Source organism: Podarcis gaigeae (assembly GCF_964106915.1).
Source record: "Podarcis gaigeae genome assembly, chromosome: 18".
Taxonomy (NCBI): domain Eukaryota; kingdom Metazoa; phylum Chordata; class Lepidosauria; order Squamata; family Lacertidae; genus Podarcis; species Podarcis gaigeae.
The window spans coordinates 391,340-418,684 of NC_139696.1; the positions used below are offsets into that span (position 1 = coordinate 391,340).

Below are 27,345 nucleotides of genomic sequence, written 5' to 3' on the forward strand. Positions count from 1 at the left end.
GGACACCGGAAGGGGAGGGGGAAAGAGGCATTGAGAGAGCCGGCTAGAGCGTCGCAGCTCCTGGAAAGGGGGAGAGAGAGCGAATTAGCTAGAGCGTCGCAGCTGCTGAAAAAAGGGGATTTTGCAGAAAAGGCGAAATTAAGAAATCAAGATAACCAACTTGATATATATATATATATATATATATATATATATATATATATATATATATATATATATATATATATATATATAAATATAATATATATATATAAAAGAATGGAAATGGCTTATTTAATATAGGAAAAAAATTGCAACAGACCAGAACACTGGCAGGATAGTTGTAATGACCTGCAATTTTATAGGAGTATATATTTAAAGCAGATCAACAAAGGAGCAAATGAAAAGAATTCGGATACGCAGAAGATATTTTTATTAAAAAATAATAATTTAAGGAACCGCAGAAAGGGGAAAGGAAGTCAATTTTTTGAAACTAAAAAAAATGAAATTTAATGATTTTTTTCAAAAGGTTATAAAGAAATGAATCAACAGAGGCGGAGTGGTGTTCTGCCGGGGCCCCCTGGCCTGCGGGTTGGGCTAGATGACCCTTGGAGCCCCTTCCAAGCCTACAGTTTCTATCAGAGTCAGAGGGGCTCTTGCAACCGGGGAGGGGAAGGATGAGAGCAGCCCCAGCTCAGCAGCCAGACTCCCCCTCCTCCCAAGGGGGCAGAGGGACTGTCATCGCCGCCATCATAAAGGGGGACTCCAGGGTGGGCTGGGTGGGGGGGTTTCCCCTGCCCCAGACGCCCGGAGGAGGGAGATGAGCTGGAGGCGCTGTGCTTGAGGAGAGGGGCAGCCCCCTGGATGTTTTGGGAAACAGTGAAGTGGGTCGCTGGCTGGGGAGGTAGGTGAGGATTTTAAAAATCCGGCAGGTTGATAGGAATTTAATTAATGAATTATTATTATTATTGCACACTGCGGATTGTGGTCGAGATGTTTTCGGACGCAGTGAAGTGGTTCCCTGGCTGGGCAGGTAGATGAGAGGCTGAACATTTCTTTCTTTTAATTCAAATTAACTTTATTAAACATCAATTAAACTCCATTTACAAATTTCTAATAACACAGTTTTTGGTGGTTCGGTACCATTAGTCTTTATCATAAGGATAGCAGCATTAATAACTAAGGCTTGACTACTGTAATTCGCTCTCTGCGGGGCTGCCCTTGAAGCTGTCCCAGAAACTCCAGCGGGTCCAGAATGCTGCAGCGAGGCTCCTCACGGGGTCTCTGCCATGGGAGCATTTCAATCCCAGTGTTTTTCCAGCTGCACTGGCTCCCGGTGGAGTACAGGGTCAGATTTAAGGTGCTGCTTTTGACCTTTCAAGCCCTTCATGGCCTACGACCCTCGTCCCTACGGGACCGCCTCTCCTGGTATGCCATAAATAGCAAGACCCTAGTGGTCCCAGGCCCTAAAGAAGTTAGACTGGCTTCAACCAGAGCCAGGGCCTTTTCAACTCTGGCTCCAGCCTGGTGGAACGCTCTGCCTCATGAGACCAGGGCCCTGCAGGATCTGATCTCTTTCCGCAAGGCCTGTAAGACAGAGTTGTTCCGCCTGGCCTTTGGCTTGGAGCCAGTTTGATTCCCTCCCTCCCCCTCTTTTTTCCTTTCCTTCTCCTCCTGCGTTGAGGCTACATTTTATTTTAATGTTGTAATATTTTATTTTTGTTTTTAAGTTGTAATCATTCATCTTGTTTTTATTATTGCTTGTAAGCCGCTCTGAGCCCGGCCTAGGCTGGGGAGGGCGGGGTATAAATAATAATAATAATAATAATAATAATAATAATAATAATAATAATAATAAATATTCCTCTATGAGGCTTTTCTGCGCATGCGGCCCTGAGGAGGCGGGCCGTTGCCCCGGCGACTCCTCCCCTCCCCGGCCGCGCATGCGCCCTTGCTCCCGTGGGCTCCCCCGGCCGGGCAGAGCGGCTCTTTTGCCCGGGCCGGGCGCGGTGCATTGTGGGGAGTGGCTGAGGAAGTAAAATGGCGGACCTGGCTAACGAAGGTAGGCGGCGGGGGGGGGGGAGGCGGGCGGCGGCGGCGGGCGAGGGCGGCGGGGCCCGGGGCGGAGGGGGCGGCCGGCGAGGGAGAAGCGGCCCGCCCGGCCCCGCGGAGGAGGCGCCGCCCGGCCCCGCAGGCCCGGCTCGGCAGGGCGCGGCCAGGCCGGACAAAGGGAGCGGCCTGGCCGGCGGGGCGAGGGCGCCTCTGAGCATGGGCAGAGGGCCGGCGCCGGGGGGAGGGCAGCCTGGGCGGAGCAGGCGGAGGGGCGCTTCGGGACCTCGGAGCACGGGCAGAGCGCCGCGGCTTGCTAGGAGGAGCCTGGCCCGCCCCTCCGGTTCCTCGGGAAAGAAGGGAATGGTGGATGTGGAGAGGCAGCCGTGCCTCTGAGCATGGGCAGAGTGCTTGCCCCAGGAGGGGCGGGCCAAGGGTTAAACGGCGGAAGGGGGGCTGCAGAATGGGAGCCGTGCCTCTGAGCATGGGCAGAGTGCTTGCCCCAGGGGAGGCGGGCCAAGAGTTAAACAGTGGAGGGAGGGCTGCAGAAGCCGAGCCCCTCCAAGCGAAGGGGAGCCGTGCCTCTGAGCATAGCCGGAGGGCCCTGGCTTGTTTGGAGGAGGAGCCTGGCGTGGCGCCACCTCTGGCCCGCCCCTCCGGTTCCTTGGGAAAGAAGGAAATTGTGGGTGTTGAGAGGCAGCAGTGCCTCTGAGCATGGGCTGAGTGGCGCCAGTAAGTGGAGTCCCGCTTAGGATGAGAGGCAGCAGGACCTCTGAGCATGGGCAGAGCACCTGGGCTTGTTTGGAGGAGGAGGAGGAGGAGCCGGAGCCTGGCGTGTCGCCACCTCTGGCCCGCCCCTCCCTTTCCTCGTGGAATAAGGGAATGGTGGATGTTGAGAGGCAGCAGTGCCTCTGAGCATGGGCTGAGTGCTTGCCCCAGGGGAGGCGGACCAAGGGTTAAACGGCAGAGGGAGGGCTGCAGAAGCCGAGCCACTCCAAGCAAAGGGGAGCCGTGCCTCTGAGCATGGGCGGAGGGGCGCCAGCAAGTGGAGTCCTGCTTAGGATAAGAGGCAGTGGGACCTCTGAGCATGGGCAGAGCGCCTGGGCGTGTTTGGAGGAGGAGGAGCCCGCTCTCCATTTCCTCATGGAAATAAACGGCGAGGGAATGATATTATTATTATTAAATTTCTATACTGCCCTAAACCCGAAGGTCTCAGGGCGGTTCACATAAATATCTATCGCATGATAGATGTTGAGAGGTAGCAGTGCCTCTGAGCATAGGCAGAGAGTGCTTGGGCTGAGGAGCAGACCAGATTAAGAACAGCCGCCCCTCCTGCTCATTATATATATATATTTGTGTATAGCACATATTGGTGCAGGTAGGTATTTTAGGCTGGGAAGAAGAGGATCAGCAGAGGGAGAGAGAATTGAGCCAGGCAGGGAAAGGGGTTCAGGCAGAATAAATTCTGGGAGGCGAGAGTGCCTCTGAGCATGGGTGGAGCCTTGCTTCCAAATATGCTGTGTGGTTGTGCGTTTGTGAAGACAGCAGCGGGCTGTGCGTTCTGAGTTAACTTGAGTGCCTTTCCGCTTTTGGTCTCTCTGCAGAAAAGCCAGCCATCGCCCCTCCTGTCTTTGTGTTTCAGAAGGAAAAGGCACAGAAGGTAAGGATCCGGGGCTTGGCGAGGGGGCGGAGAGGGACAGGCACCCCTTTTTGTGAAGCTGGGTTCGGGGAACCTTTGGTTCTCCGCTTGCTGCTGAATGACAGCTGCCATCGTCCCTGGACAGCGACAGGGCTGGCTGCTGGTAGTTGTAGTTCCTCAGCCTCTGGGGGACTAACGGGTCCTTGCGCCCACATTCAGAAATCCCTGCTTTGGGAAGGCCCCAAGGAGACGGGGTGCAGGACAGCAAGGTTTCTGTGCAGAAAAGGAAAGGTTTGCAAGTCTCCCCCTGCTAACATCTTTGCGTTTACAGCCTGCAGGGAGACAGTCATATGACAACAGTGGGGGGTGTGCATCCCATGTTAGTCCTGTTCAGAGTGACACTGTGAAAACACTGGGCATGGCTCCCTTATTTATTCTCTTGATTTATATCCCACCTTTCGTCCAAGTAGCTCAAAGTGGCATGCCTCTTTCTCCTTCCCCTTTCCACTTTTTCTCCCCAAGGCCCCTGCGAGGGAGGCCAGGCTGGGAGCTCTTGACTGGACCCAAACTGTCTCTGGTGGGACTGCGGGTGAGAGAGTTGCAGCTAGGACTTGATTGGATCAGTTAGTTGGGAAGAACAAAATGCTCCCACTTTGAATCAGCCTAAGAATTGACTGTAAATTTGAGAGGGTCAGTGTTGTCTGTGCTCTCCAGATTTTGTTGGGGAGGACTGTGGGGGAGGGGGGTCTTACCAGGAGACAACACAGCTTGAATTTGGGCCTTTCCTCAAGCAACTAGAAAGGTCCTCCATCAATGGGGAGGCAGGTTTCTTTTCATTAGAACGAATAAAGGTTTGACGCAGTTTAATGCAGACCTTTGATAAAAAGCTTCTCGCCTTGCAAAAAAGGGAGGGCGCCGTGCCTTCTGCGATTTCCGTCTGCCGCAACACGCCTGTGTGCGTACCATCTCGTTTGTTTTTATTTTATTTCCTTGCTCAATTTGTCCACCGCCCTTCCTCCGGAGATCCCAGGGCGGTGGACAACAAAAACATGCAAAATACATAACGGAACAGAAATCAAACCAATAACCCCCCGTCCTGCCAAAGGCGTGAGAAGGCCGCAGAAATGTGAAGGCCCAGCTATAGAGAGACGTTTTTGCCTGGCATCCAAAGTGATGGAAGGAAGGCGGCCGGCACCCCATATCTTGAGCAGGGGTGAGGGAGAAGGGGGCCTTTGGTGCTGTCCCCAAACCACACACCCCTCCTCACCCTTTGCTGGGGGGCTGGCTGGGGTGTGTCTTTAGACTCTGACGGCGCCTCTCGGCCGTCCAGATCGCGGGGCGGACATGCACAAAGGTGCGTAAAATCTAGCCTACTGTACAAAGGTAACCGCTGCTTGTGCCAGTCGCTCTGCTGCCCGATTTGGCCTCTTGCCCCTGGGAAGGGAAGGCAGCCCTCGGGCCAAGGGAGCTACCTTGGCCCTGATCTTAAAGCCCAAAGCCCCTTGTTTTGGGAGCAACCGTTCATTTTACCCATGTGCTGATTTAGTTGTAGGCAGGCCGGTGACTTGAGAAACTCATAGGATGGGAGGATTAAAAATTGTTTGGGCAGCGGCCCTGAGTTCCTTGCAGCGGCTTTTGCCATTGGGTTTTTGGGCCCGTGGTGATTGTTGGAACACGGTGGCCTCTGCTGCCCTGAGAATCCGCTGGCTTCTGCTGGACTTGAGAATTGCGTGTTTTCTCTGTCAAATTGGAGTGGAAATATACCCGGCCCATGGGGCTGAGTCTTGATATTATTATTATTTTGTCTGTGTGTTTTCGTCTAAGGCGGTTTTAAGGCTGAGCCACTCCTACAAAAAAGTTGTGTTTTGAATAGCTTGGCAATGTGGTGTTTTATCGGAAGGGGTGTTCAGTTTTGAAGCCACCAACCTTTCCTGCAGTTCGCCTTGTGCAGTTCTGCTTTTCCCAAGTTCGATTGTGAGCCCACAGGCAGGGACAGTCTGGTCTTCTTATAAGTGCCTGGCTCATAGCGTTTTCTTTAGGCGCTCTGGATGACTGAAGTAGCCGTGATAATCTACGCGTATGTGTTATTCATGCCAGAGACAAATCCTCCTCTGCAGGGTCGTTGCTCGTGGCAGGAGGATAGTAAAGCGCGAATTCCGCATACTCTGCCTTTCTGAAGGACCTAGGAAGAGGCCTGCATGTTCAGGCCGTATAGTTCAGGGGAGGAGGCGCCTGGGAAAACAGTCCCAGCCTAGATCTTGCAAAAGCAGCTTGCAAAGGCCCGTGTCTGTTGCTGCAGCCTTGCAAAGCGATCAGTGACGGTTTAAGGACTTTTTGCTTTCCTGACAATTATTGTTTCTTAGTACAGCAGTACCTCTGTTCTCGAACGTCTCCTTGACAAACGTTTTGGAACCCGAATGCCAAAAACCTGGAAGTAAATGCTTCCGTTTTCAAATGGTTTCTGCAGCGTGTTTTTCCGTTTTCTCAACTGAGCGAGTGTGCAGACGGCCCTTGTGCCTCAGTTTTTGAACGTTTCGGAAGTCAAATGGTCTTCCAGAACAGATCACGTTCTAGAACCGAGGTACCACTGTACTAAACTGCTCTGAGGGGACCCCAGGGGTCATCCAGTCCAACCCCGTGTCATGCAGGAACCACAGCTTAAATGCAACAGTCGGTAGTGGAAGCACAACTAGCCAGAACACCCTGCTGCCGATACCCATAAATAAGGCCTGAAAGATTCCTCGGGGTCTCATCTCTCTTTTTCAAGGGGGGGGGTCATTGATGGGAGACAGCAGGACCTCAGGAGGCCCGCTTGCCCCAAGAACCAAACCCAGCGCCCAAAACACAGGCGACGCCGTGGGGGCCTTGACGCTGTGGGACCGTGATGCTGGCGGTGATGCCCGGCTCCCAATGGACCCCCCCTCCGCGCCCTCCTCCCTCCTTCCATTGCCTGGCACTGAAGGGCTCTTCTTCTCCTTTGCCCCCCAGTCCCTTGCAGAGCAAAAAGGGGTGTCGGACTCAGGCGAGGACCCCCCGGGAGAAGCAGAGCCTCCTCGCCGGCCTGCGGGTCACCCCAAGTCACCAGGGGGGTGCAACTTTGAGGCTCCCGCCCCCCCAGGGGCCGATTCCCGCATTCTTCCGGTTCGGCCCGGACTGGCGAGGGTAAGTCTTGGAAAAGCTGGCTGGAAAAGCCCTCCATGGAAACTCTCTCTTGAGTTCTGTTTCTCCCCCCTCCCCAAAATATACGTTTTCTCTGCACTTAAATATACATGACCCAGCCTTGCAGTTTAACTTGTCTGCAGCGGCACAGATGCCTTCCCTGAGCTTTGGTTTTTCCCTCCCAAAGGTCAGCAGCGCTGGGAAGAGAGGACACAGTTCCCCCTAATTTCCGCAGCCTGAGGACCCCCCCCCCAAGGGTGCAGCTTTTGGAGGCCCAGGGGCAAAAAAGGGGGCCGTGCAATCATTGTGGTTCCTTGTACAGTAGGCTGGCCAAATCGCCACAGTTCAGGGTGCTTGATGGAGACGGGAAGGCGTCCCAGGGAGAGGCGGGATCCCCACCTCCGTCTCCCTTCCGGCCGAGGAATCGGAGGCCCTCCCAAAACCTCTGACTTGCCCTCCGCTCTCGGGCCTGTCCATTGGCCCTGCTGGCTGCTGGGAGTTGGTGCTCCAGGAGCGCCCGGAGGGCACAAGCGTGGCCGGCCCAGCCTGGAGACATCAAAACCTGCTTCCGTGCCCCTGTATCTGGGGATGAGGGTGGCCGGCCGCTGTGGGCCTTGGGAGGGTCGGGCTCAGGCTGGCACAGGAGTTCTGAGATTGGGTTGGGTGCGCATTCAGTGGAAATTCTGGGACGGGCGAAGGTGTGCTTAGTAAGGGAGGGAACGAAACTGGGTGTCGTCTTTGAGAGCGCCAAGGATGCAGCCCTGTTTTTAGAGGTTTCCAACGGCTAACAGATGCCCCATGAGCTCAAGGCAAGGGGGGTGGATAGAAATACAGTGGTACCTGGGTTACATACGCTTCAGGTTACAGACTCCACTAACCCAGAAGTAGTACCTCGGGTTAACAACTTTGCTTCAGGATGAGAACAGAAATCGTGTGACGGCAGCGGGAGAACCCATTAGCTAAAGTGGTGCTTCAGGTTAAGAACGGACCTCCAGAACGAATTAGGTACTTAACCCGAGGCACCACTGTACAAAGAAATGTAAAGGTACCCCTGCCCGTACGGGCCAGTCTTGACAGACTCTAGGGTTGTGCGCCCATCTTAAGAGGCCGGGGGCCAGCGCTGTCCGGAGACACTTCCGGGTCACGTGGCGAGCATGACGAAGCTGCTCCGGCGAACCGGCACCAGAGCAGCACACGGAAACGCCGTTTACCTTCCCGCTATAAAGTGGTACCTATTTATCTACTTGCACTTAGGGGTGCTTTCGAACTGCTAGGTGGGCAGGAGCTGGGACCGAAAGACGGGAGCTCACCCCCGCCGCGGGGAATCGAACCGCCGACCATGCGATCGGCAAGTCCTAGGCGCTGAGGTTTTACCCACAGCGCCACCCGCGTCCCAACTGTACAAAAGGGGTGGTATTATTTTTGTTTTTATTCTGCCCTTTGTCCGAAGAGCCCAAAGTGATGCGGGAACCCATACTTTAGGGGGGGAGGGGAAGCATGGGATGTTTCCAGGTCAGGAATGGCGGTCCGGCCCAGTGTTCGAAACCCCTCAGATGCCAGGCACATTTTGCAACCGCGTGGAGATCTCTGGGTGCCAGGCTGGCAGCGGGCATCTCCCTCCGGCTGGGCCCTCCGGCTTTCTTAAGCAGGTCAGCAGAAGAGGAGCTCATTCTCGGCATTCATCTCCCGCCTCTTTCTCCAAGGAGTACATGGTTCACCCCCCCCCCCTCAGTTCTCCCTACAACAGCCTTGCAAAGGAGGTGAAGAGGCTGCAACTTGACAAGCGGGGATTTGAAGCCTAGCTCTGCGTTGCCCACTCTGACTGGCATCCAACGGCGTTCCAGGGTTTCAGGCGGGGGTCTTTGTTTGCCAGCCATGCCTGGATATGCCGCCGGGCCTTGGGCGACCTTTGCGCCCCTGAGCCAGTGCCCTTCAATGGAAGGGAAATAGCTGTTCTTGGACGGGATGGCAAGGGAGAAGGAAGGTGCTTCAGGGTTGTGTCTCAGCAGCATATCTTTGGGCTGGGGGTTGGCAGGGGACGCCTCTTCCAACACAACGCTTGCCGCCTGCCCTTTTTGGAAGTGTCGGGGTTTGGAAAATGAAGCGAAGACAGCACCCTCGCCGCTTCATCTGGGGCAGCGCTGCAGCCTTGGCAGTGTTTTAAAATCCGTCTGCCCCCCAGGCTGGCCCTTCCAGACGCCGCTGGCGCTCAGGGCTCCCAGCAGCTCCAGCAGCCGGGAAGGAGAACTGCAAACGCAGCAACCTTTGGAGGGCCACAGAGTTCCCATTTATTGGCCTGAAGTTCTCCTTCCTCCTCCTGTTCCATCCTTGGCTGCAGCTCCCAAACTTGCTCTCCTGCTCTGTGATTTTGGCCAATTTTTACTTAGTTTTAATTGAATTTTTAATAGCATCGAATAGCTTTTGGGGAGGGGGCGAAATACAGAAAAAAATGTTTTTTTAAAAAAGTTTTAACGGTTGTCCAGCGGAGCTAAACATTAGGAAGAACTTCCTGGCGGTGACAGGTCTTCTTCGGCAGAGGAAGGCGATGGGCTTTTCAGATGCAATTCCTCAATTGCAGAAGGTTGGACCAGAGGATCCTTTGGGTCAAAGAATCGTAGAATTGCAGAGTTGGAGAGGACAATTCTATGACTTCCCGAGTCCTTAGGAAATTATTCCAAGAGGGAAAGAATGCCTGCGTCTGTCATCACAAAGAGTCCCGTGACCTGAATTAAAACAGTTGCTTCTTTCCTTTTCTTTTTAACTTAAACAATTTAAAAGTAAGCTTGGATTGTGCTAAATCCAGACACTCACGTAGACCTGTGGGACCTTCTTAGCTGCCATGTCTGCAAACAAAGTGCTACCTTGGCTCTCGAACTTAATCTGTTCCGGCTGTCTGTTCGCCTCCTGGAGCCGTTCGGAAACCGAGGCGTGGCTTCCGTCCTGCAGCCAATCGGAAAAGCCGCATCAGACATTTGGCTTCCGAAAAATGTTCGCAGACCAGAACACTTGCTTCCGGGTTTGCTGCATTCGGGAGTCGATTTGTTCGGGAACCACAGTACCACTGTAAAATAAAATTGACCAAATGGCAACGAAGTTGTCTTAGGCACTTTGACCCCTGGGTCCTTTTCACTTACGTGTTTTCAAGATGGGTGATTTGCCAAGGCTTGGATTCCCAATAATTGTTTGTGTGTGTGTGTGTGTGAGAGAGAGAGAGAGAGAGAGTGATGCAATCTAACTCTTACACGCGTGTATATATATTTGTTACAGAGGTCAGCAGATGGGTCAAGTCCAGAAGACGGGGAAGGTGAGGGAGACCTCGTGTCCGCTGCCTAGAGACAGTCCAGAGGCGCCCCGAGTTCCCATTCTCGGGGTGATGATGTGCCAGAAAGAGACACTGTTGGGATGGGTTGCGCAGGAGGCCGACATGTTTGCGTCGCCAGCCAGGGTGCATGGGCTTATTTCACTCCCACCGTTCTGGCCAAGGGTCTCGCTCCCGCAAGTAAAAAAAACTCCCGGCGGTCGGTGGGGCCGGCTCTCACGTTGGGCGTGAGAGGGAGGTGGTGGGTTCCAGGGGAGGTTCAGACAAGGGATCAGAGAGGGAGAGCTGTGAGCGACAGCCACGCTGGCCAGCCGAGGCTACCAGGGGTCAGAGGCCAGAAGCACTTGGGGGACCACAGACGCCCCCTTCCTTAGGGCCCACTCAAGACGTTTTGCCGCCTGAGGACCAGAAGGAACCCTCTCCCAGGGCTAGTAGTTGAATCTTACTCAGAAACTGGTGGGAAGACACCGTAGCAGGCATAGGGCAGGCTGCACGGCAGTGACAACTCTGGCCACTCCTCGCCCCTCAGCTTCTGCCGCCTGAGGCAGCTGCCCCACTCTGTCTCATGACAGGGCCGGCATGGAAGACACAGCCATCAGAGGAGTGCCCAAGCCTGCTTCCAGGTGGTCCCTCCTGTTAGCTGGGTTTCAACCCCGAAGTTTGAGACGGTACCAAGTGGGCTTCCCTTTCACCCTCTCTCTCTCTCTCTCTCTCTCTCTCTCTCTCTCTCTCTCTCTCTCTCTCCTTCCCCACAGAGTCCGACCGAGAGGATGGGAGCTACTGCCCCCCCGTCAAGCGTGAAAGGACCTCTTCCCTCACACAGTTCCCGCCTTCGCAGTCAGGTAAAGAGGGACAGTTCCTCTCGTCCTTTCTCTGGAGGAGACGGGGATGTGTGTTTTCTGAATGCGCTTCAGCTAGGAGCCGGAAGGGGAGGTAGATCTGGGAATGCGACTGGCTGCCAGGAAAGACAGCTCTGGGCTCCAGATTTTGTGCTGGGCTGATAACGTAAAGGAAGGCTGTGACATAGATTGCCATTTGCTCTCTAGCAATGGAGAAAGGGTGTGAGCGAATTAAGTGTGAAATAAAACGGCTCTGGGGCAGATGGGCTGGTGATCTCATCCAGCAAAACTTGTCTTCTGTTTTTATGTATGCTTGTTGTGGAGAGCCAGTGGTGTCCTGGTTGGGATACCACTCAGTACTGATTTCACACACACACAAGCTGTTTCTCTCTTAACTGCAACAGGAGGTTGTTCCTCAGCACCAGGGAAAATACACTCCCATTTTGTAGAAAGCTGCGAGTCTTGTCCTCTAACCTTTCCAGGGACAGTTGGAAAGATACTCTAAATGTTCTTTCCCTTGAAAACCTGAAGCCTTCCTGCTAGGAATTAAGGCTAATGAAATCCTCAAAAAGTTCAGGAGAGTCTTTATGTATGTTACAGTCGCTGCTGGAATTCTAATCGCAAAAGGCTGGAAGGGAGGGAGAGGATGGCCCATCCAAATTAGATTGGCAAAATACAATAAGAGAGTATTCAGAGCTGGTGGGATTATCAGCAAGGCTAAGAGAACATTACAGATGAAAAAATTATCAGAGAGTGGGATGTATACAGAGTCTGTGTAAAAGAACATTGTCCAAAGATGGATCCGTTGACAGGTTTTGATTGAGCTTTGGCGTGTAAATAGGATGATTTTATAAAATAAAATTTATAGTTCATTAAATAACATGGAGAAAGTAAAGTTTAAATGCACATTTAAGGAATTCAATTCGGGAACACGGGAAGATCGTAGGTTTTGTCAAATTTAATCGCAAATCGATGTACAAAGCAAGTATTAGTTTAAAAATTAATAATTGTGTATTTTTTGTTTCTCATTTTGCCTATAACGTCTATTGTACATTTCTGTTATAAAGTTTTCAATCAATAAAGCATTTAAAAACGGGGAAAAGGAAACATACTCCTTTAAAAAGAAGTTGGGGTGGGGATTCGAACTCAGCTCTCTCCTAACTTCCACACTTACTGCCCCCTTATGCTGATTCTCTGGGGGGGCAGTAAAATGGGGGGCGGCACTTTCCCCCAGGCTCTGAGCATCCTCTCTCGCCCTCTCTCCTCTTCCAGTGACAAAGAACAATGTCTTCATGCCATCGAGCTTATGCGAGCCTTCGGCAGGGAACTCCGACTCTGAGCCAGGTGAGGGTCTCAGCTGGGCTGCCCCCCCCGCCCCTGCCTCCCCACCCCCCTCCCAGTTTTGGAAGTGGGAGAGAGAGAGAGGGCAATGTTTCTTCCATTTTGCATTCCAGAGGAAAAAAGCACGGGGTTCAGGTTGAAGCCTCCCACTCTCATCCACGGCCAGGCGCCCAGCGCAGGTAAGGAAGAAGTTTTTTAACCCGAGGGCACTGGGAGAACAGAAGGGCGTATTTGCTGCTAGTAGGATTATGTGAATATTCCACCTTTCCTCCAAATTTCCTCCATTTTCTTAAATCGGAGTCCCCCAAAATAGGGGGCGTCTAAGAAAAACATTAGGAGGGCGTCCAGGTTAGGGGCTGCTGGTGAGTTTTGGGCCGGGCTGGGGAGGGAACCCCCTCCTTCATCTCTGGGGAAGGCCCAAGGGCATCCTTTCTTCTGTTCTCCTCCCCCCGCAGGGGTCCCCAGCCAGAAACCGAAGGAGCAGCAGAGAAGCGTCCTGCGCCCGGCAGTATTGCAAGCCCCCCAGCCAAAGGCTTTCTCGCAAACAGGCAAGTGACCCCCCTGGGCGCGGGAGGGAGCAGCCAGGCGTGCTTCCTGGGCCCATGAGCAGCCTTCTTTCTGGCAAGGAAGAGGGTCCCCATCAAAGCCCAGCATCCTGTCCAACCAGGATGGCGCAGGGGTCTAAGCCATTGAGCCTCTTGGGCTTGCCAGTCACGAGGTGGGCGGTTGGAATCCCCACAACGGACTGAGCTCCCATTGCTCTCCTACCAACCTAGCAGTTAGAAAGCATACCAGTGCAAGTAGATAAATAGGTACTGCTGTGGCAGGAAGGTAAACTGCGTTTCCATGCGCTCTGGTTTCTGTCACGGTGTCCCACTTCACCAGAAGTGGTTTAGTCCTGCTGGCCACATGACTCAGAAAGCTGTCTGCGGACAAAGGCCGCCTCCCTCGGCCTGAAAGTGAGATGAGCGCTGCAAGCCCAGAGTCGCCTTCGACTGGACTAATCGTCCAGGGGTCCTTGACCTTTTACCCAACCAGAGACCCCAAAGGGAAGCCTAAATGTGTTCTGGGTTTTCCCCCAACCCTCCAGGGCAAAGGGAGATTTCTTTCGCACAAGCCGAACTCCTTGTGCTAATGGAACCAAACCCATCCATTTACAGTCGTACCTCGGAAACAGAATTCATTCTGAAAATCCCTTCAACTTCCAAAACGTTCGCAAACCAAAGCGCGGCTTCCAATTGGCCGCAGGAAGCTCCAGACGTTCGGCTTCCGAAAAGAAGCGCAAACCGGAACATTCACCTCCGGGTTTGTGGTATTCGGGAGCCGAAATGTTCGACTTAAAAGGTGTTTGGAATCCAAGGTACGACTGTATTGATTTCGCTTTATGGTAAAATTGGGTCATGGATGTGTGTGTGTGTGTTTGCGCATACTGGAAGCAGCCTTATTCCTGATTACCAGTTGCAGGAGGGGAGAGTTGCTGCTGCGCCCAGGTCCCTCTTTTTGACTTCCCCTCGGGGCACCAGGACGCTGGACGAGATGGGCCTGATCCCGCAGCCGGGCTCTGCTTAAGGCCTTGCGATTCTGCCCCACTTTTAAAAACCAACAAAACCGTCGCCGGTGCTCCTTGCGTGCTTTTAAATGGGGCGTTTTCTCCTCCGCAGTTCCAAGCAGCGGGACCAACGGCGTGAGCATCCCTCCGGATCCTGTGGCCGCCGTGTCGGAATCCGCAACGAACGCCGTGCCCAAAAGCCCCGACACAGAGGAGAAGGTGAGTCTGTTGGGAGCCCTGAGGTGTCGGCGGAGGGGAGGACGTGGGCCGGCGTCTCGTCTGCCGGTTCTGGGTTTTTATTCTGATTTGATGATTGGCTTGTGGTGTTGGGGGGCACCCTTGCTGCAGGAATACGGGGAGGGGGCTCCCTCAGTCCAGGCATTCCCTGGCTCCTAAAGACACACTTGTTAAAGCCAGTATCCCCCCTGCCCTGAACTTCTTATTTTTAGCTGTTGTGGTGCTTTGCAACCATCTGTTTTTGTTCGTTGCTTAAGGAGTCCAACAGCACCTCGGAGACAGAGAAGGCAGACCAGAACACGCCACAGTCCTTCGTGTTTGGGCAGAACCTACGGGACCGTGTGAAGGTACCTGTAAATTTGATAGTATGATAGGCAGGGTGGGAATACTATTGGCACCCGTCTGTCCTGAGAGACAAGCGAGACAAGGCCAAATAGCTGTGTGAGCAGCGCCAAAGCGACGTCCCCGGGGCGCAAGCCTGGGCAGTGGGTCTGGGGGTCCTGGCCTGGCCAGACGAGAAGAACCCTCTTGCGGACCAAGACGTTTTTGGCACCCGCTTGGCTGCCGGAAGGAGTCGTACAAGGCGTCATCCTTGGGGACTCCAGATTTGTGTCGGGTTTATTCCTGAGCCTGTTCTTCTCCCAAAGATGTCCGACAAAGTTTCGGGTCAGCGTTTTCCTCGACGGGCTCCCTTCCCATCTGCCCCCCCCCCCCACGGCACATGTAGAAACTGCTTTCCTGTAATAAACTGAGCTAGAGAGAGGCGCCGGCCTTCCTCAGCCCTCCCCGCCCCCCAAATATCAGCGCGTCTCACTGCTTCCCGTCTCCATCCCAGCTAGGGGACGAGGCCGACGGCACCGTCGACGCACAGAACTCCCGGCTCCCCAACTCGGAGGCACCTCTGGCCACAAACTACTTCCTCCAGTACATCAGCTCCAGGTGGGGAAGAGACCGCCGGCGACCCCCCTCCCCTGCCCCTCGCTCTCCCTGGGTTCTGCAGCAGCCTCGAACCCCAGGCCTTCCCTGGTTCCTCTGCGCCGAGAGGGCGGCGAGCCCGCCGTGTTGCTGTCGCAGGGGGAAACAGAGCATTCCTCTTTCCCCTGCAGCATAGAAAACTCGACACACAGTGCGGAGGCCCCCAGTAACAAGTTTGTGTTTGGCCAGAACATGAGCGAGAGAGTCTTGGTGAGTCCGCCTCCTCCCTTCTTCCCCTTTGCTCCTCTCGAGTCCAGAGACAGAGAACAACATCCCTGCAAGGCCACTGACCGTCTGTTTGCCTTCCTCTGTTGCATTGCTATATATCGCTTTTTGCTTCCCAGGAGCTCGAGGCGGCCTGCACGCTTCTCCCCCTCCAAGGCCCCGCAGTGACTTGTGAAGGTTCCTTGGGGGCCGGGGGCCGCCTCTAAGCCCAGCCCGCCTCGCAGGGTTGTTGTGGGGCTAGAAGGAGGAAGTGGGGGAACCGTACACATCGCCTGAGCTCCAGGCAGTAGAAAGGTGGGCTGCAAATTCAGTCACTCAATGAATTCTTTGAATACCAAAGTGAAAACAAATCTAGGTTTTTCCCCCTCTCCATTTGGGGGGCAATTGAGGTTCTGGCAAGGGACGTGGGTGGCGCTGTGGTCTAAACCACAGAACCTAGGGCTTGCCGATCAGAAGGTCAGTGGTTCAAATCCCTGCAACGCGGTGAGCTCCCGTTACTCGGTCCCTGCTCCTGTCAACCTAGCAGTTCGAAAGCACGTCAAAGTGCAAATAGATAAATAGGTACCGCTCCGGCGGGAAGGTAAACGGCGTTTCCATGCGCTGCTCTGGTTCGCCAGAAGGGGCTCCGTCCTGCTGGCCACATGACCCGGAAGCCGTACACTGGCTCTCTCGGCCAATAAAGCGAGATGAGCGCCGCAACCCCAGAGTCATCCGCAACTGGACCTAATGGTCAGGGGTCCCTTTACCTTTTTACAAGGTTCTGGCAGCCTTGTCCATTGCTCCTGAGAGCTTTCAGTTCTGTAGATTTAGACAGCAAAGATGGAATGGGGTGCTTGAGTGTCCTGGCTTCATAGAACCATAAAATTGTAGAGTTGGAATCTCAGCTCAAGCATCCATGACAGATCGCCATCCAACCTCTGCTTAAAAGCCTCCACGGAAGGATAGCCCACAACCTCCCTATAGAGTCCATTCCAGAATTCAGAGACTTCCGGGCAAGTCCCACCCAGGTGGGAACTTACTGCAGGGCAGCCAGCTCAGCCTTCCAGCAGGATGCAGCCCCAGGACAGCCGCCAGGTCCCGTCCCCCTGGAAGCCGGCCTGGAGCCTTTCCTCGGTAGCGTCCCTGTTTTCTGACCGCCGCTCCTTTCCAGCAGAGCCCCCCCAAGTCGAGCGAAGCCAGCACGGACAGCAGCGTCAAGGAGAACGCCGGTGGAGATTCGGGCTCGGAGTCCTCGTCGCAAGAAGCCACTCCTGAGAAAGGTACGGGCGCCAGACGCCCTCTTCTCCCTGTCTCTCCATCGACTCAAGAGTCGCACGCTCCGAATTCTGGTGGGTTTTGGCAGCTGTGCTCTTTCTTGACCTGGGTGTCAAAGCAGGAAGGGGAGGAACCGTTCGTGCTGTGATGTTTCAGAGCCCTCTGCCCTCTCCACCCCACCACCAGTAATGTGGCTTATTTTATTTTATTTCAAGGTAAGTGCGGGTGGTGCTGTGGTCCAAACCACTGAGCCTCTTGTGCTTGCCGATTAGAAGGTTGGCGGTTTGAATCCCTGCGACGGGGTGAGCTCCCATTGTTCTGTCCCAGCTCCTGCCTACCTTGCTGTTCGAAAGCATACCAGTGCAAGTAGATAAATAGGTACTACTGTGGCAGGAAGGTAAACAGCGTTTCCGTTTCGGTCGACCCAAAAGTTTAAAAAGGAATGGGAGATTCATTGTCCCCATGTTAAAACTTTGGAATGCTTTGATTAACTCCTGGAATTTCATACTGTATAAAGAACACAAATAAGATATAATACAGGCTAAGTTTATTGAAAAATAGAGGCGAGTAGCAAGGAAGCAAAGAACCATCAGCAAAGAGGTTGGAAGTCGATGGCTGAAATGTTTTTGTGGGGTTTTTTTGAGTTATGTGCTGTGTTTTTATTACCATTATTTGTGTGTCTGTCTCATTACTAAACCAGCAAAGATTGAATTTTAATGTTAATAATAATGATGACGTGGCCTATCCGTTCTCCAGCCAACAACATTTCAGAGTCGCTGGCCGAGTCTGCCGCAGCCTACACGAAGGCGACGGCCAGGAGGTGTCTTCTGGAGAAGGTGGAGGTGATCACGGGGGAAGAAGCCGAGAGCAACGTCCTACAGGTAAGCAGGAGAAGCGGCAACAGCAGCATCCCATGCTCCACATCTCTGCAGTGACATTTGCAACGTTTAAGACAGTTGGATTGGTCAGAAGCAAAGCAGCTGCCAGAAGTGGACTTGAATCCTGATTTGGGAGAAGGAGCGGGCTAAACAATACAAGCATCATATGATATACTATACTAAATATAAAATAATATACAGTCGTACCTTGGTTCTCAAATGGAATCCGTTCCGGAAGTCCATCCGACTCCCGAAACCGTTCAGAAACCAAGGCGCAGCTTCCGATTGGCTGCAGTTCTTTTCTTCTTGATTTCTGAGATTCTCAATTTTAGTTTTGCCAGTTCGGCATAGTCCATCAACTTGGTTTGCACCTTGTTGACTGGCGGCCCCAGTTCCCCTCGCAGCCTCCTTCACGCCAGTCTCGGCGTTCTGCGCATGCTCCAGTTTCCTTTTCCCGCAGATGCTCCTTGCTGCCACCTCCGCCTTGTGCGCTGGGCCCGTCCTGGAGTTCCTGTTCGCGGGGCTTTGCAGGGAACGCTGCCTTCGCTGTTAACGTCCTTCAGCCCCTTTCCTCTGTTGCAGATACAATGCAAGTTGTTTGTCTTTGATAAGAACTCCCAGTCTTGGGTCGAAAGAGGCCGGGGACTCCTGCGGCTCAACGACATGGCTTCCACAGACGACGGGACGCTACAGTCGCGCCTTGGTAAGAGCAGGGGCAGAGAGCAAGCCCCCCCCCCCTCGGGAACTGGGGGCCGCAGCCGGGGGCCAGCCGGGGAAAGGTCTGCCAGGGGAAGCGTTGCAAAGGCGAGCCGGTCCTTGGGGCTGAGCAGGACCCCCAGAGGAGATAGACCATTTCCTTAGAAAGATATTCATATGCGACTGATTCCGACAGAAACGAGGAGGAGCTTTCTGACAGCAAGATGATGCAGTAATGATGAGGATAATAAAGTTTATGCCCCACCCATCTGGCTGGGTTTCCCCACAACACTCTGGGCGGCTCCCAACAGAACATTAAAAACACCGTAAAACATCGAACTTTAAAAACCTCCCTAAACAGGACTGCCTTCAGATGTCTTCTGAAAGTCATTTTGTTGATAATAATGATAATTTATTATTTATACCCTGCCCATCCAGCTGGGTTCGCCCAGCCACTCTGGGTGGCTCCCAAAAGATTAAAAACAGAATTAAACACCAGACACTAAAAACCTCCCTAACACAGGGCTGCCTTCAGATGTCTTCTAAAAGTCAGACAGTTGTTTATTTCCTTGACATCTGCTGGGAGGGTGTTCCACAGAGAAGGCCCTCTGCCTGGTTCCCTGTAACCTCACTTCTCGCGGGGGGGGGGGGGGGGACCGACAGAAGGCCCTAGGGAGATGGACCCCGGTGTCTGGGCTGGACGATGGGGGTGGAGACGCTGTGATCCGAAATAAAACGCTTGTTTGCTCTTTTGAAATCTCTCTCTCTCTCTCCTCAGTGATGAGAACGCAAGGCAGCCTTCGGCTAATCCTGAACACCAAACTGTGGGCTCAGATGCAGATCGACAAAGCCAGTGAAAAAAGCATCCGAATCACAGCGATGGACACAGAGGACCAAGGAGTCAAGGTCTTCCTTATATCGGTAAGGAGGGGGGATGCACACTTTCCCCCCTAAACTGACGCAGAAATTGCATTAGCCTAAACTGCGCGAAAATTGAATTTTTTAAAAAAATATACGCCCAATTTCCCTATGCCCCACAACCTAGAGATGCCCTTTAAATAAAAGCACACATTCTACTCATGTAAAAACGCACTGATTGAGAAGGCGCTTGGGCCAGATCCGACCCCCGAGCCTTAGTTTGCCTACCCCTGCATTAGGGTTACATTAGGAAGAAGAAGAAGGGGGGAAGAGGTGGAGGGATCCCCCCACCCGCTTTTGAGAGCGAGCCCCCCTTTGCCCCGCAGGCCAGCTCCAAAGACACGGGGCAGCTCTACGCCGCCTTGCACCACCGGATCCTGGCCTTGCGGAGTCGGGTGGAGCAAGAACAGGAAGCCAGCAGTGCGGCGCCGGAGCCCGAAGTGACCCAGTCCAACGAGGAAGACAGCGACGACGACGTCCTCGCCCCCTCGGGGTCGCCCGGAAGTGGTGAGCCAGGGCGGCGGGAGGAGGCCAGGGCTCCCATTTCCAGGGGCCTTAACAATCTCCCACGTTTTTCGGCGTTGCATTTTCAGTTTCCTAGACCGGGGGCTTTACTAACGGCAGAGGAGGTTTGAGGATTTGCAAGGAATGGGGTTTTTTTTGGGGGGGGGGGTTGAAAGGGAGATAATCACACAGCGTTGTAGAGTGTGTGGGAATGTTATTATTATTTTTTATTATTTCTACCCCGCCAAACTGGCTGATGTTTTAATGTATTTTCAACCCTTTGTTGGAAGCCGCCCAGAGTGGCTGGGGAAACCAGCCAGATGGGCAGGGTATAAAGAATAAATTATTATTATTATTATTATTATTATTATTATTATTATTATTATTATTACTTTTTAAAAAACCAAACATCCACCATAATTGCTCCCTCCCAACCTTGCTCAAACTCCCAACTTTCCACAACCCTCAAAGATCGGTGCAAGGCTTTGCTGTTGTGGTTTTTGTTCCATGTTCATGTTCTCTTCAGACTGTTTCTGCCCCTTTTAGTGCCAGCTTTGCAGCGAGCCCTTGAGGGCGCTTATATGGAGGGTTGTCCGTTATCCTATTTCGTGGGTTGTATTGTTTTATTTGCATGTCATTTGGATTTATTTGGCAGCTGCAGAAAATTCTTAATGAAGCGTTAGGGGCGGGGGAAAGAACTGTGGTTGCCTTGAGCCGTGCTCTGGTCTCCCTAGGCGAGCGCCATCGGCTGGCTTGGCATCGCCTCCTTCTCTCCCCCCCACCCGCAGGTCCCACCAACGAAGGGGACGGGCAGACGACGGGCGGCACATAGCAGCCACGATCCGCGCCGCCGGCAAGAGCCGCCTCCCCCCGCCGACACCACCGCCCTCTTTGCAGACCCCCTTCTTGCGGGGCGGGGAGGGCCGCCCTCCCTCCGGCCAGCTCTTGCTCCGGGCAGCGACAGAAGCGCTCGAGACGGACGAACTCTGCACATCCCAGTTCTGGTTTTTTGTTTTGTTTTTTCTTTCCCCCCTTCCTCCCCCATCGTGCGTTGGACTTTTGGGGGGGCGGGGCAGGGGGGCGGATCTGTCGATTCCATATTAAAACGAGAAAACGCAGCGGACTTTGGACAAAACAGGCTGAATGTGGTTTTGGGACATGTACAAAAAAGAGAAAGAAAATGCTCATCATATTGATGAGCCCAGGGAGGAGAGGAATCCCCTTTTCCTCCCTTCCTCTCTCTGCCCCCCCTCCACACTTGGCGAATATTTGAGGGGGGGGGAGGCGCCTTGAGACTTGCCACGACTTGCCCACGGGGAACCTCCCGATTCTCCTCTCCGGTAGCCCTCCAGGCCTTCTCCAACCGCCATCCCTGCCGGATTCCACACGGAAGACTCTTCTTTCCCCCCAGCCCAATTTGCCATTTTTCCTCCTCTTTTTTTTTAGAAAAAAACACTCGCCCCAGCAGAAGAACCTTTTGCTCCCGTCTTTCGTCCGACGGACATCTCTTGTTGTGTTTTCTCCTTCCTCGCCTCGCCCCCAAACATCTACCCAATCGTGGCTGACGTGGAGAGACGCTTTGCTAAATTTTTTTTGGGGGGGGGTTCTTTTTAAAGTATGCCTTTTCCCCCAGTTACATCTCACCAGGCCGATTCCTGCCTACGGTTTGTTGTTGTTGTTGTTATTACTACTGGTTTGCCTGGCTTCAGTCGTGGCAGAAACTTCTCCTCAAAAGGTAGCCCCCCCCCCCCCAGTTTTGAACCAGATCCTCCATCTCTCTTGTGCGTTGAGCAAATGGGGGGGGGGGGACACACCTTCTTCTCTGTTCTTATTTAAGACAAGCAAAGCCATATATATATATTAACACACACACACATATATATATAACTGGCGCCAATGTGTCTGTCGGCTTGTGTGTGTGTTGGTTTTTCCTTCCTAGCAAATTCCCCCCAAATTTCCTCCTGGTCTTGTCATGGCGCCAAACAGCCGATTTGGAGGGTGAGAAGGGGGCTTTGATTTGCTCCCCCCGCCCCGCCTAATCCGGGAATATTTGCTGGGCCCGCAAAGAGAGAAAAGAGATACCCGCCCCAAGCGCCTTTCCCCTCGGTCAGCCTACCTGGGGTTTCGGGTCTGTGTGTTTGTTTCTTTTCTGGCTTGGTAAAAACTTGCTGCTGTTTGCTGTTATTATTATTACTTTAAAAATCGGAACGTGCCCTGGAATCGCCATCTTTAGGACGGGGGGGGGGGAGGTGAATTCTCTGCCCCTGCGGCTTTTTACCGGCCAACGATGGCTCGCTCCGTCTTTTTCTGGATTACTAGTGGGCGGTCAAGATGCCTCCATGGCAAAACAAAGGCAGCCTCAAATCGTATGTGGGCCGGGAACCGAACATGGCACCCTTTAGGTTCTGGACGGGGGCGCAAGCGGGATTTGGGGGGACGCCCCGCATGAAACAGCTGGCAAGAAGATTGTGGGGGGGACGACACACTGATCCACGGAGAACGGTTGGAAAAGCAGGCCACTACTCCTGCTGGGCCCACAGTTCCCAAGTCGACAGGGCCGTGCCTGGTGGGGAGCCTCAGTGCGGCTGAACTACGACTCCCGTCTAGTCTGGGAAGGCGGGAGTTCTAGTTCAGCAATGCCCAGACGGCAACTCTTGCCCCTCGAGCCGAGGCAGCCCCAGCTCCTGTCCCCCCCAGGCAGGACGGCTCCTCCAGCGCAGGCCATTCCCGCCTCTCCAAAGAGCGACAACTTTTCCGACTCTTTATTTTTATCGGAGAAAAAGAGAGAGACTCGCAAGATGTGCGTTTACGCAGGCGTGGCAAGAGTCCTGAAGGCTCCCCCATTCGGGTCTCACATGTGCAAAAGGGTTCGCAAGAGGGCAGCTCTCAAAAGGAGAGCCGCTTCCAATGGTTATCGTTGCATTGAATGTGTTTAAACAGTTTTCCTCCCACAGAGTTCATCCTTTCGGGGGGGCGGGGGCGGAAAGAAATTATACACACACACATATATATATCTGGCAGCTATTTATGGATGTGGTTTCGAGCCGGACACAGGTCACTTGTGGCGAAAGAAGAGGAGAGGGCGGACGGGAATATGGAATTTTAAAAATAATTTCTCGTCTCTCGTTCCCTGTGCATACTTTAGCCGGTCAGAAAACACCCGTTTTTTTCCCTTTTCTCTCCCCCCTCCCTGGTCCTGCATTTTATTATGGCCCCCTTATTCCTCTCCCCAGGGATGGAGGAAGGTTGGCTGGGCCAGAGACAAGGCTGCTGCGTTGAAACTTTTCCCTTCCTTCCCCCCCGTTTTCAACGCTCCCCCCGCCGCCTGCCCACTTCGACCCCAACTAGTTGGGAAAAAGCAAAATACGATTCCCCCCCAAAAAGCAAAAGACTCAGACAACGCCCCCTGTGTTTTGGAAGATTTCTGTACAATTGTCATATCAGATGTATTTGGGAATTACATTAAAAAAAAGAGACAAAACTTGTAACAATAAGTCCTCCTTGCTTGGCTGGGTTGTTCTTCCGTTCTCGCTAAATCTTCCAGGCGGCTTTCACCATGCCCACGAAATACTCGTCGCTGTCAATGGAGGCACTGACTGCGCTGTAGTAGTTCAGGAACTCCTCGGCCGTCACCTGCGGGTACAGAGAGCCTTATGGGTCTGCCGCCTGTTCGACACGCACCACCCTCACGACCATTTATTCCTGCCTTGCCGGGGGTCAGACTACAGGACCCTCAGGGATGCCATCCAACTCTGCAGTTCTCGGATTCTAGGGTCGTCGTTATGTAAGTACTAACCAAAGTTGTATGCCTGTTTTCACCCATAGATCTTGGGGCAGTTCTCGGTGTAAAAATTATTCTTAATAACCTGCCCATCTAACTGGGTTGCCCCAGCCACTCTGGGCAGCTCGCAACAGAATATTGAAAGCACAATAAAACATCAGACATTTAAAACTTCCCTAAACGGGGCTGCCTTCGGATGACTTCTAAAAGTCATATGGTTTATTGCCTTGAGGGGAAGGGCTTTCCACAGGGTGGGAGCCACCACCGAGAAGGCCCTCTGCCTCGTTCCCTGCAAACTCGCTTCTCGCAGGGAGGGATCCGTCCTCGGTAGATGGACCCCGGTGTCTGGGGTGGAGATGCTCCTTCAGGTCTACTGGGCCTTTGAAGCCATTTAGGGCTTTCAAGGTCAGCACCAACCCTTTGAATTGTGCTTGGAAACGTCCTGGGAGCCAATGGAGGTCTTTCAGGACTGGAGTTATGTGGTCTCGGCAGCCACTCCCAGTCCCCAGTCTGGCTGCCGCATTCTGGATTAATTGCAGTTTCTGGGTCACCTTCAAAGGGAGCCCCATGGAGAGCGCATGGCAGTAGTCCAGGCGGGAGATAACCAGAGCATGCACCACTGTGGCCAATTATATCAGCTTTTATACCTCCTTTCACCCATAGATCTCAGGGCGGTTCTTGGCATAAGGTGAAAACCAGCCAGGTTTCTATGTCTAGGCAGGGCGATCTGTGGCCCCTGGGCTTTGGGATCCCCAGGGACCAGCATGGGCAATGGTTAGCGATGCAGGTGGGAGGAGCGGCAGCCAAAACGGCAGGTTACTCCATCCCGAAGGACCTGAGAAGAGCTGTGCCGGATCAGACCAGCGGCCCATTGAGCCCCCCGCTGGGGAAAAGATTCCCGCATTGCCGTGGGTTGGACTAGATGACCCTTGGTGCCCCTTCCTCTCACCTTCCCGTCCTTATCGTCCGGGGAGTCAAAGCTGTCCAGGAAAGAACGGAAGACCTGCTCCTCCGTCCACTCGCCGCTCTTGAACTTGGGGTGGGAGCGGCCGTTGTAGACCCCGCGGAGGTCCTCCACCGTCACCAGGCCGTCCCCCGTCTGGTCCAGTTTTTGGAAGGCCTGGCAGATGACCTCCTTCCTGGCTTCAGACATGGGGGGCTGGGAGGAGAAGCAGAGAGAGAGAGAGGCAAGATGGCGGTTCCTGGTGTCTGTTTATCAATGGCAAATGCTCAGTCGAGCCTCCAAAGCCAGGAGCAGTCTACCCTCAGTTCCAGTACCAAATTAGAACAAGTAGTCAAATAATATCACAAAGGCAAACAAGCCTTTCAAAAGTCACAACCCAGTAACCTTGTGATATTCTTAAACAGAAAGTATGCAATAGAATCACAGGGAATGAGAGTCTATCGTTGTTGCATGAACGGAATTAGATATTAGTTACAAATATTCTTATTAGCCGCATGTTGCCTGTGATTGTTTAAAGTTGCTAGACGGGGGCAGCAGGGTGGATGGGTGGTGGGGAAGTATAAAGGAGGTTTTGCAACCTTTTTAGTTCAAGGGTGTAGGCTTTAAAAAAAACAGCGCAGAGAAATAAAACACTCGTAATACAAGTAGAATTTGAAGCATACACCGAAGCTGAGCACTGGGAAATTTGGGATGGATGAAAGGAAGAACGTCTTGATGAAGTGCAGAGTTAAACAGCGGAACTCTCTGTCACATGAGGCAGGGACGACCACCAACTTTGGAAAGAGGATCGGACAACTTAACAGAGGAGTGCTTCTGAATTTATTTATTTATTTATTTATTTGATCTGTATACCACCTTTCGTCACGAGATCCCAGGGCAGTTTACAGAATAAAACGCAAGGATTAAAACAAGCAGGGCCCGTTGCAGAGAGTTGCTGCTGCTGCGGCATGTAAATGGAGCCTGCATGGATGGAGGCAGTCTACATTAGAACGGCGGGGAACAAGACTCGCTCACCCGCAAGGCCTCCAGGAATTCGTCGAAGTCCAGCGTGCCGCTCCGGTTCTTGTCGCAGAAGGCGAAAATCTCCTGCGCGTCGGCCCGTTCCAGGGGGACCCCTGCGTCGCGGAGCCCCTGCACAAATTCCTCCAGGTCCAAAGTTTTGCTCCGGTCGTCGTCCATGACCCGGAAAAACCTGCAAGAATAGAAAAGAAAGGTTTTGCTTTCCCGTGATATATTTGTTTTCTTTATTTTCTATATTCCGCTGGAGTGCAAAAAGAAAATGGACAAACCTCAAAGTGGTCTACAGGAAGGATGAAACAGTAAACTTACCAGCGAAAACAGCTGTTTAAGGCGTTTGCAATTAAATTTAAATCGCTAAACGGGGGGGGGGGCGATTACAACAAATGCCAATATTTCTGGACAAGATAACAAAATGGTGCTTTTAGAGGGGGCACGGGGGTATGCGTACCCTTAAATATTTTGCGAATCATTTGTACTTTTGTCCATTTACTGTGTTTATTTCCCCCGATCTGAACTATAAAATGGTGGTTTTCTTGAGTCAAAATGAGAGTACCCCTAAACATCTTTTTTAGGGGGGAAAAGCTCTGGTATTCAGCAAGAAACGAGTAATGGCCGCCAGACAGAGCAAATGTCCTTTACGTACCTGGCCAGCCCCTTAATCCCCGAAGCTCCTCTTTCCAGACACTTGGCCCGGAGTTTCACGATGGCACCCGTCTCCATTTTGACCTCTGCGCCGGGGAATCTGCAGAGGAAAAAAGACACACAGGGTGGATCGGGCCCCTCGCCCTCTTCCCTGTCGCCCTGCTCAAATGTGTTCAGTCATTGCGGGCCCACCGAATTTTCTGGCATAATCAGTTGGGAGGGGACCCTAAGGGTCATCCAGCCCCACCCCCTGCAATGCTCGGGAGCAAACAGTCCCCGCAACACCTTTGTTGCCATCAGGTGTGGTTAGGGTGCGTCTAGGAGGCCAGAGTATTTAAGAAGACAGTGGTCCCTTTGCTCTCAGACTTAATCCGTTCCAGAAGTCTGTTCCAAAACCAGAGCGTTCCAAAACCAAGGCGCACTGCTTTCCCATAGAAAAGAATGCAAAACAGATTAATCCGTTCCAGACTTTTAAAAGCAACCCCTAAAACTGCAATTTAACAAGAATTTTACTATCTAACGAGACCATTGATCCATAAAATGAAAGCAGGAATCAATGTGCTGTACTATAAACAAGGGAGTATTGTAGATGGAAATTAAAAGAGAATTTGGCCCCCCTCTGGAGCCTCCAGGATGTTGGGAAACTCCCCGTCCGCCGAATCCCTCCTTCCCAAACCACGTCTGCCTTCCTTCTTGGCTCCGCTCCTCCGAAATCCGTCTCGGACCACGACCCAGAATTGCCTCTTGGATGGCGCTCAACCTCGCCTTGGTTTTGTAACCTCCACTTAAACCTCCCTCCTTGGCTCCTTGGGGAATTAAATTTAAGACTTCCCTCGGCTGAGATCGAACCGGCCAGAGCATCCCAAGACCCAGGGGAGACGGGAGGAGATTGCAAAAGGCCTCTGGCCTCGTGCAGAGTGCTCTCCTGGATTTTGCTGCCAGGATGAGGCAAAACCTTGCTTCTAACATTCAGAGTGAAGTAATAAACCCCTTTAATTTCCATGGGACTATTGGGAGCAGTTTAGAGAGAGCAGTTAAAAGGACATTATTATTGTTTCTTTGCAAAACCTCCTACCTGGGTGTGTTTCGTCTTCTGCTTCCTGGCGGCGTCTGAGCTCTGCCTGGCAAACTTCCTTGCACAGAGCTGAGTTTGTGGCAGACATCTCCATAGCAATATCCCCCGGTTGCCAGGAGGCGCTTTCAGGGCCGGGCTGGCAGCCCAAGGGAAGGCCTGGCAGGCGGGCACAGCGATTGGCAGAGCAAAGGAGTCCAGCCTGCCACGTAAAAAAATAAAATGAGAGTGTGCCACGTCGGGTTGGGAGCCCTGGAGGACCCTGGTTGCTCTTGCAGGGCCAGGGGAAAATAATAATTTGTGGG

General features: G+C 52.9%; 2 protein-coding genes across 5 annotated transcripts; one reads left to right on the forward strand and one right to left on the reverse strand.

The window, feature by feature from the left end:
- The first annotated feature begins 774 nt into the window (after positions 1 to 774).
- RANBP3 (RAN binding protein 3) lies at positions 775 to 23,042 on the forward strand. Of its 4 annotated transcripts, none has more exons than XM_083720480.1 (18): positions 775 to 883; positions 3,633 to 3,688; positions 6,656 to 6,829; positions 10,094 to 10,130; positions 10,901 to 10,987; positions 12,257 to 12,328; positions 12,439 to 12,504; positions 12,781 to 12,873; positions 13,987 to 14,093; positions 14,369 to 14,458; positions 14,947 to 15,050; positions 15,218 to 15,296; positions 16,465 to 16,570; positions 17,322 to 17,446; positions 18,026 to 18,146; positions 18,918 to 19,060; positions 19,384 to 19,564; positions 20,350 to 23,042. In XM_083720480.1, exons 1-18 carry the CDS (start codon positions 844 to 846, stop codon positions 20,391 to 20,393), a joined length of 1,725 nt encoding a protein of 574 aa, XP_083576606.1. In that variant the 5' UTR covers positions 775 to 843; the 3' UTR covers positions 20,394 to 23,042. The 4 variants fall into 4 exon arrangements, with proteins under 4 accessions (XP_083576606.1, XP_083576608.1, XP_083576607.1 ...); XM_083720481.1 differs by lacking the exon at positions 775 to 883 and adding an exon at positions 1,923 to 2,041; XM_083720482.1 differs by lacking the exon at positions 6,656 to 6,829.
- Positions 22,971 to 27,237, reverse strand: CAPS (calcyphosine). The gene is made up of 5 exons (XM_083720804.1): positions 27,044 to 27,237; positions 25,970 to 26,068; positions 25,321 to 25,498; positions 24,292 to 24,501; positions 22,971 to 23,194 (listed from the first exon to the last, which is right to left on the reverse strand). The coding sequence occupies exons 2-5, from the start codon at positions 26,044 to 26,046 to the stop codon at positions 23,093 to 23,095; spliced, it is 567 nt and encodes a 188-aa protein (XP_083576930.1). The 5' UTR covers positions 26,047 to 26,068; positions 27,044 to 27,237; the 3' UTR covers positions 22,971 to 23,092.
- Between the last annotated feature and the right edge of the window lie 108 nt (positions 27,238 to 27,345).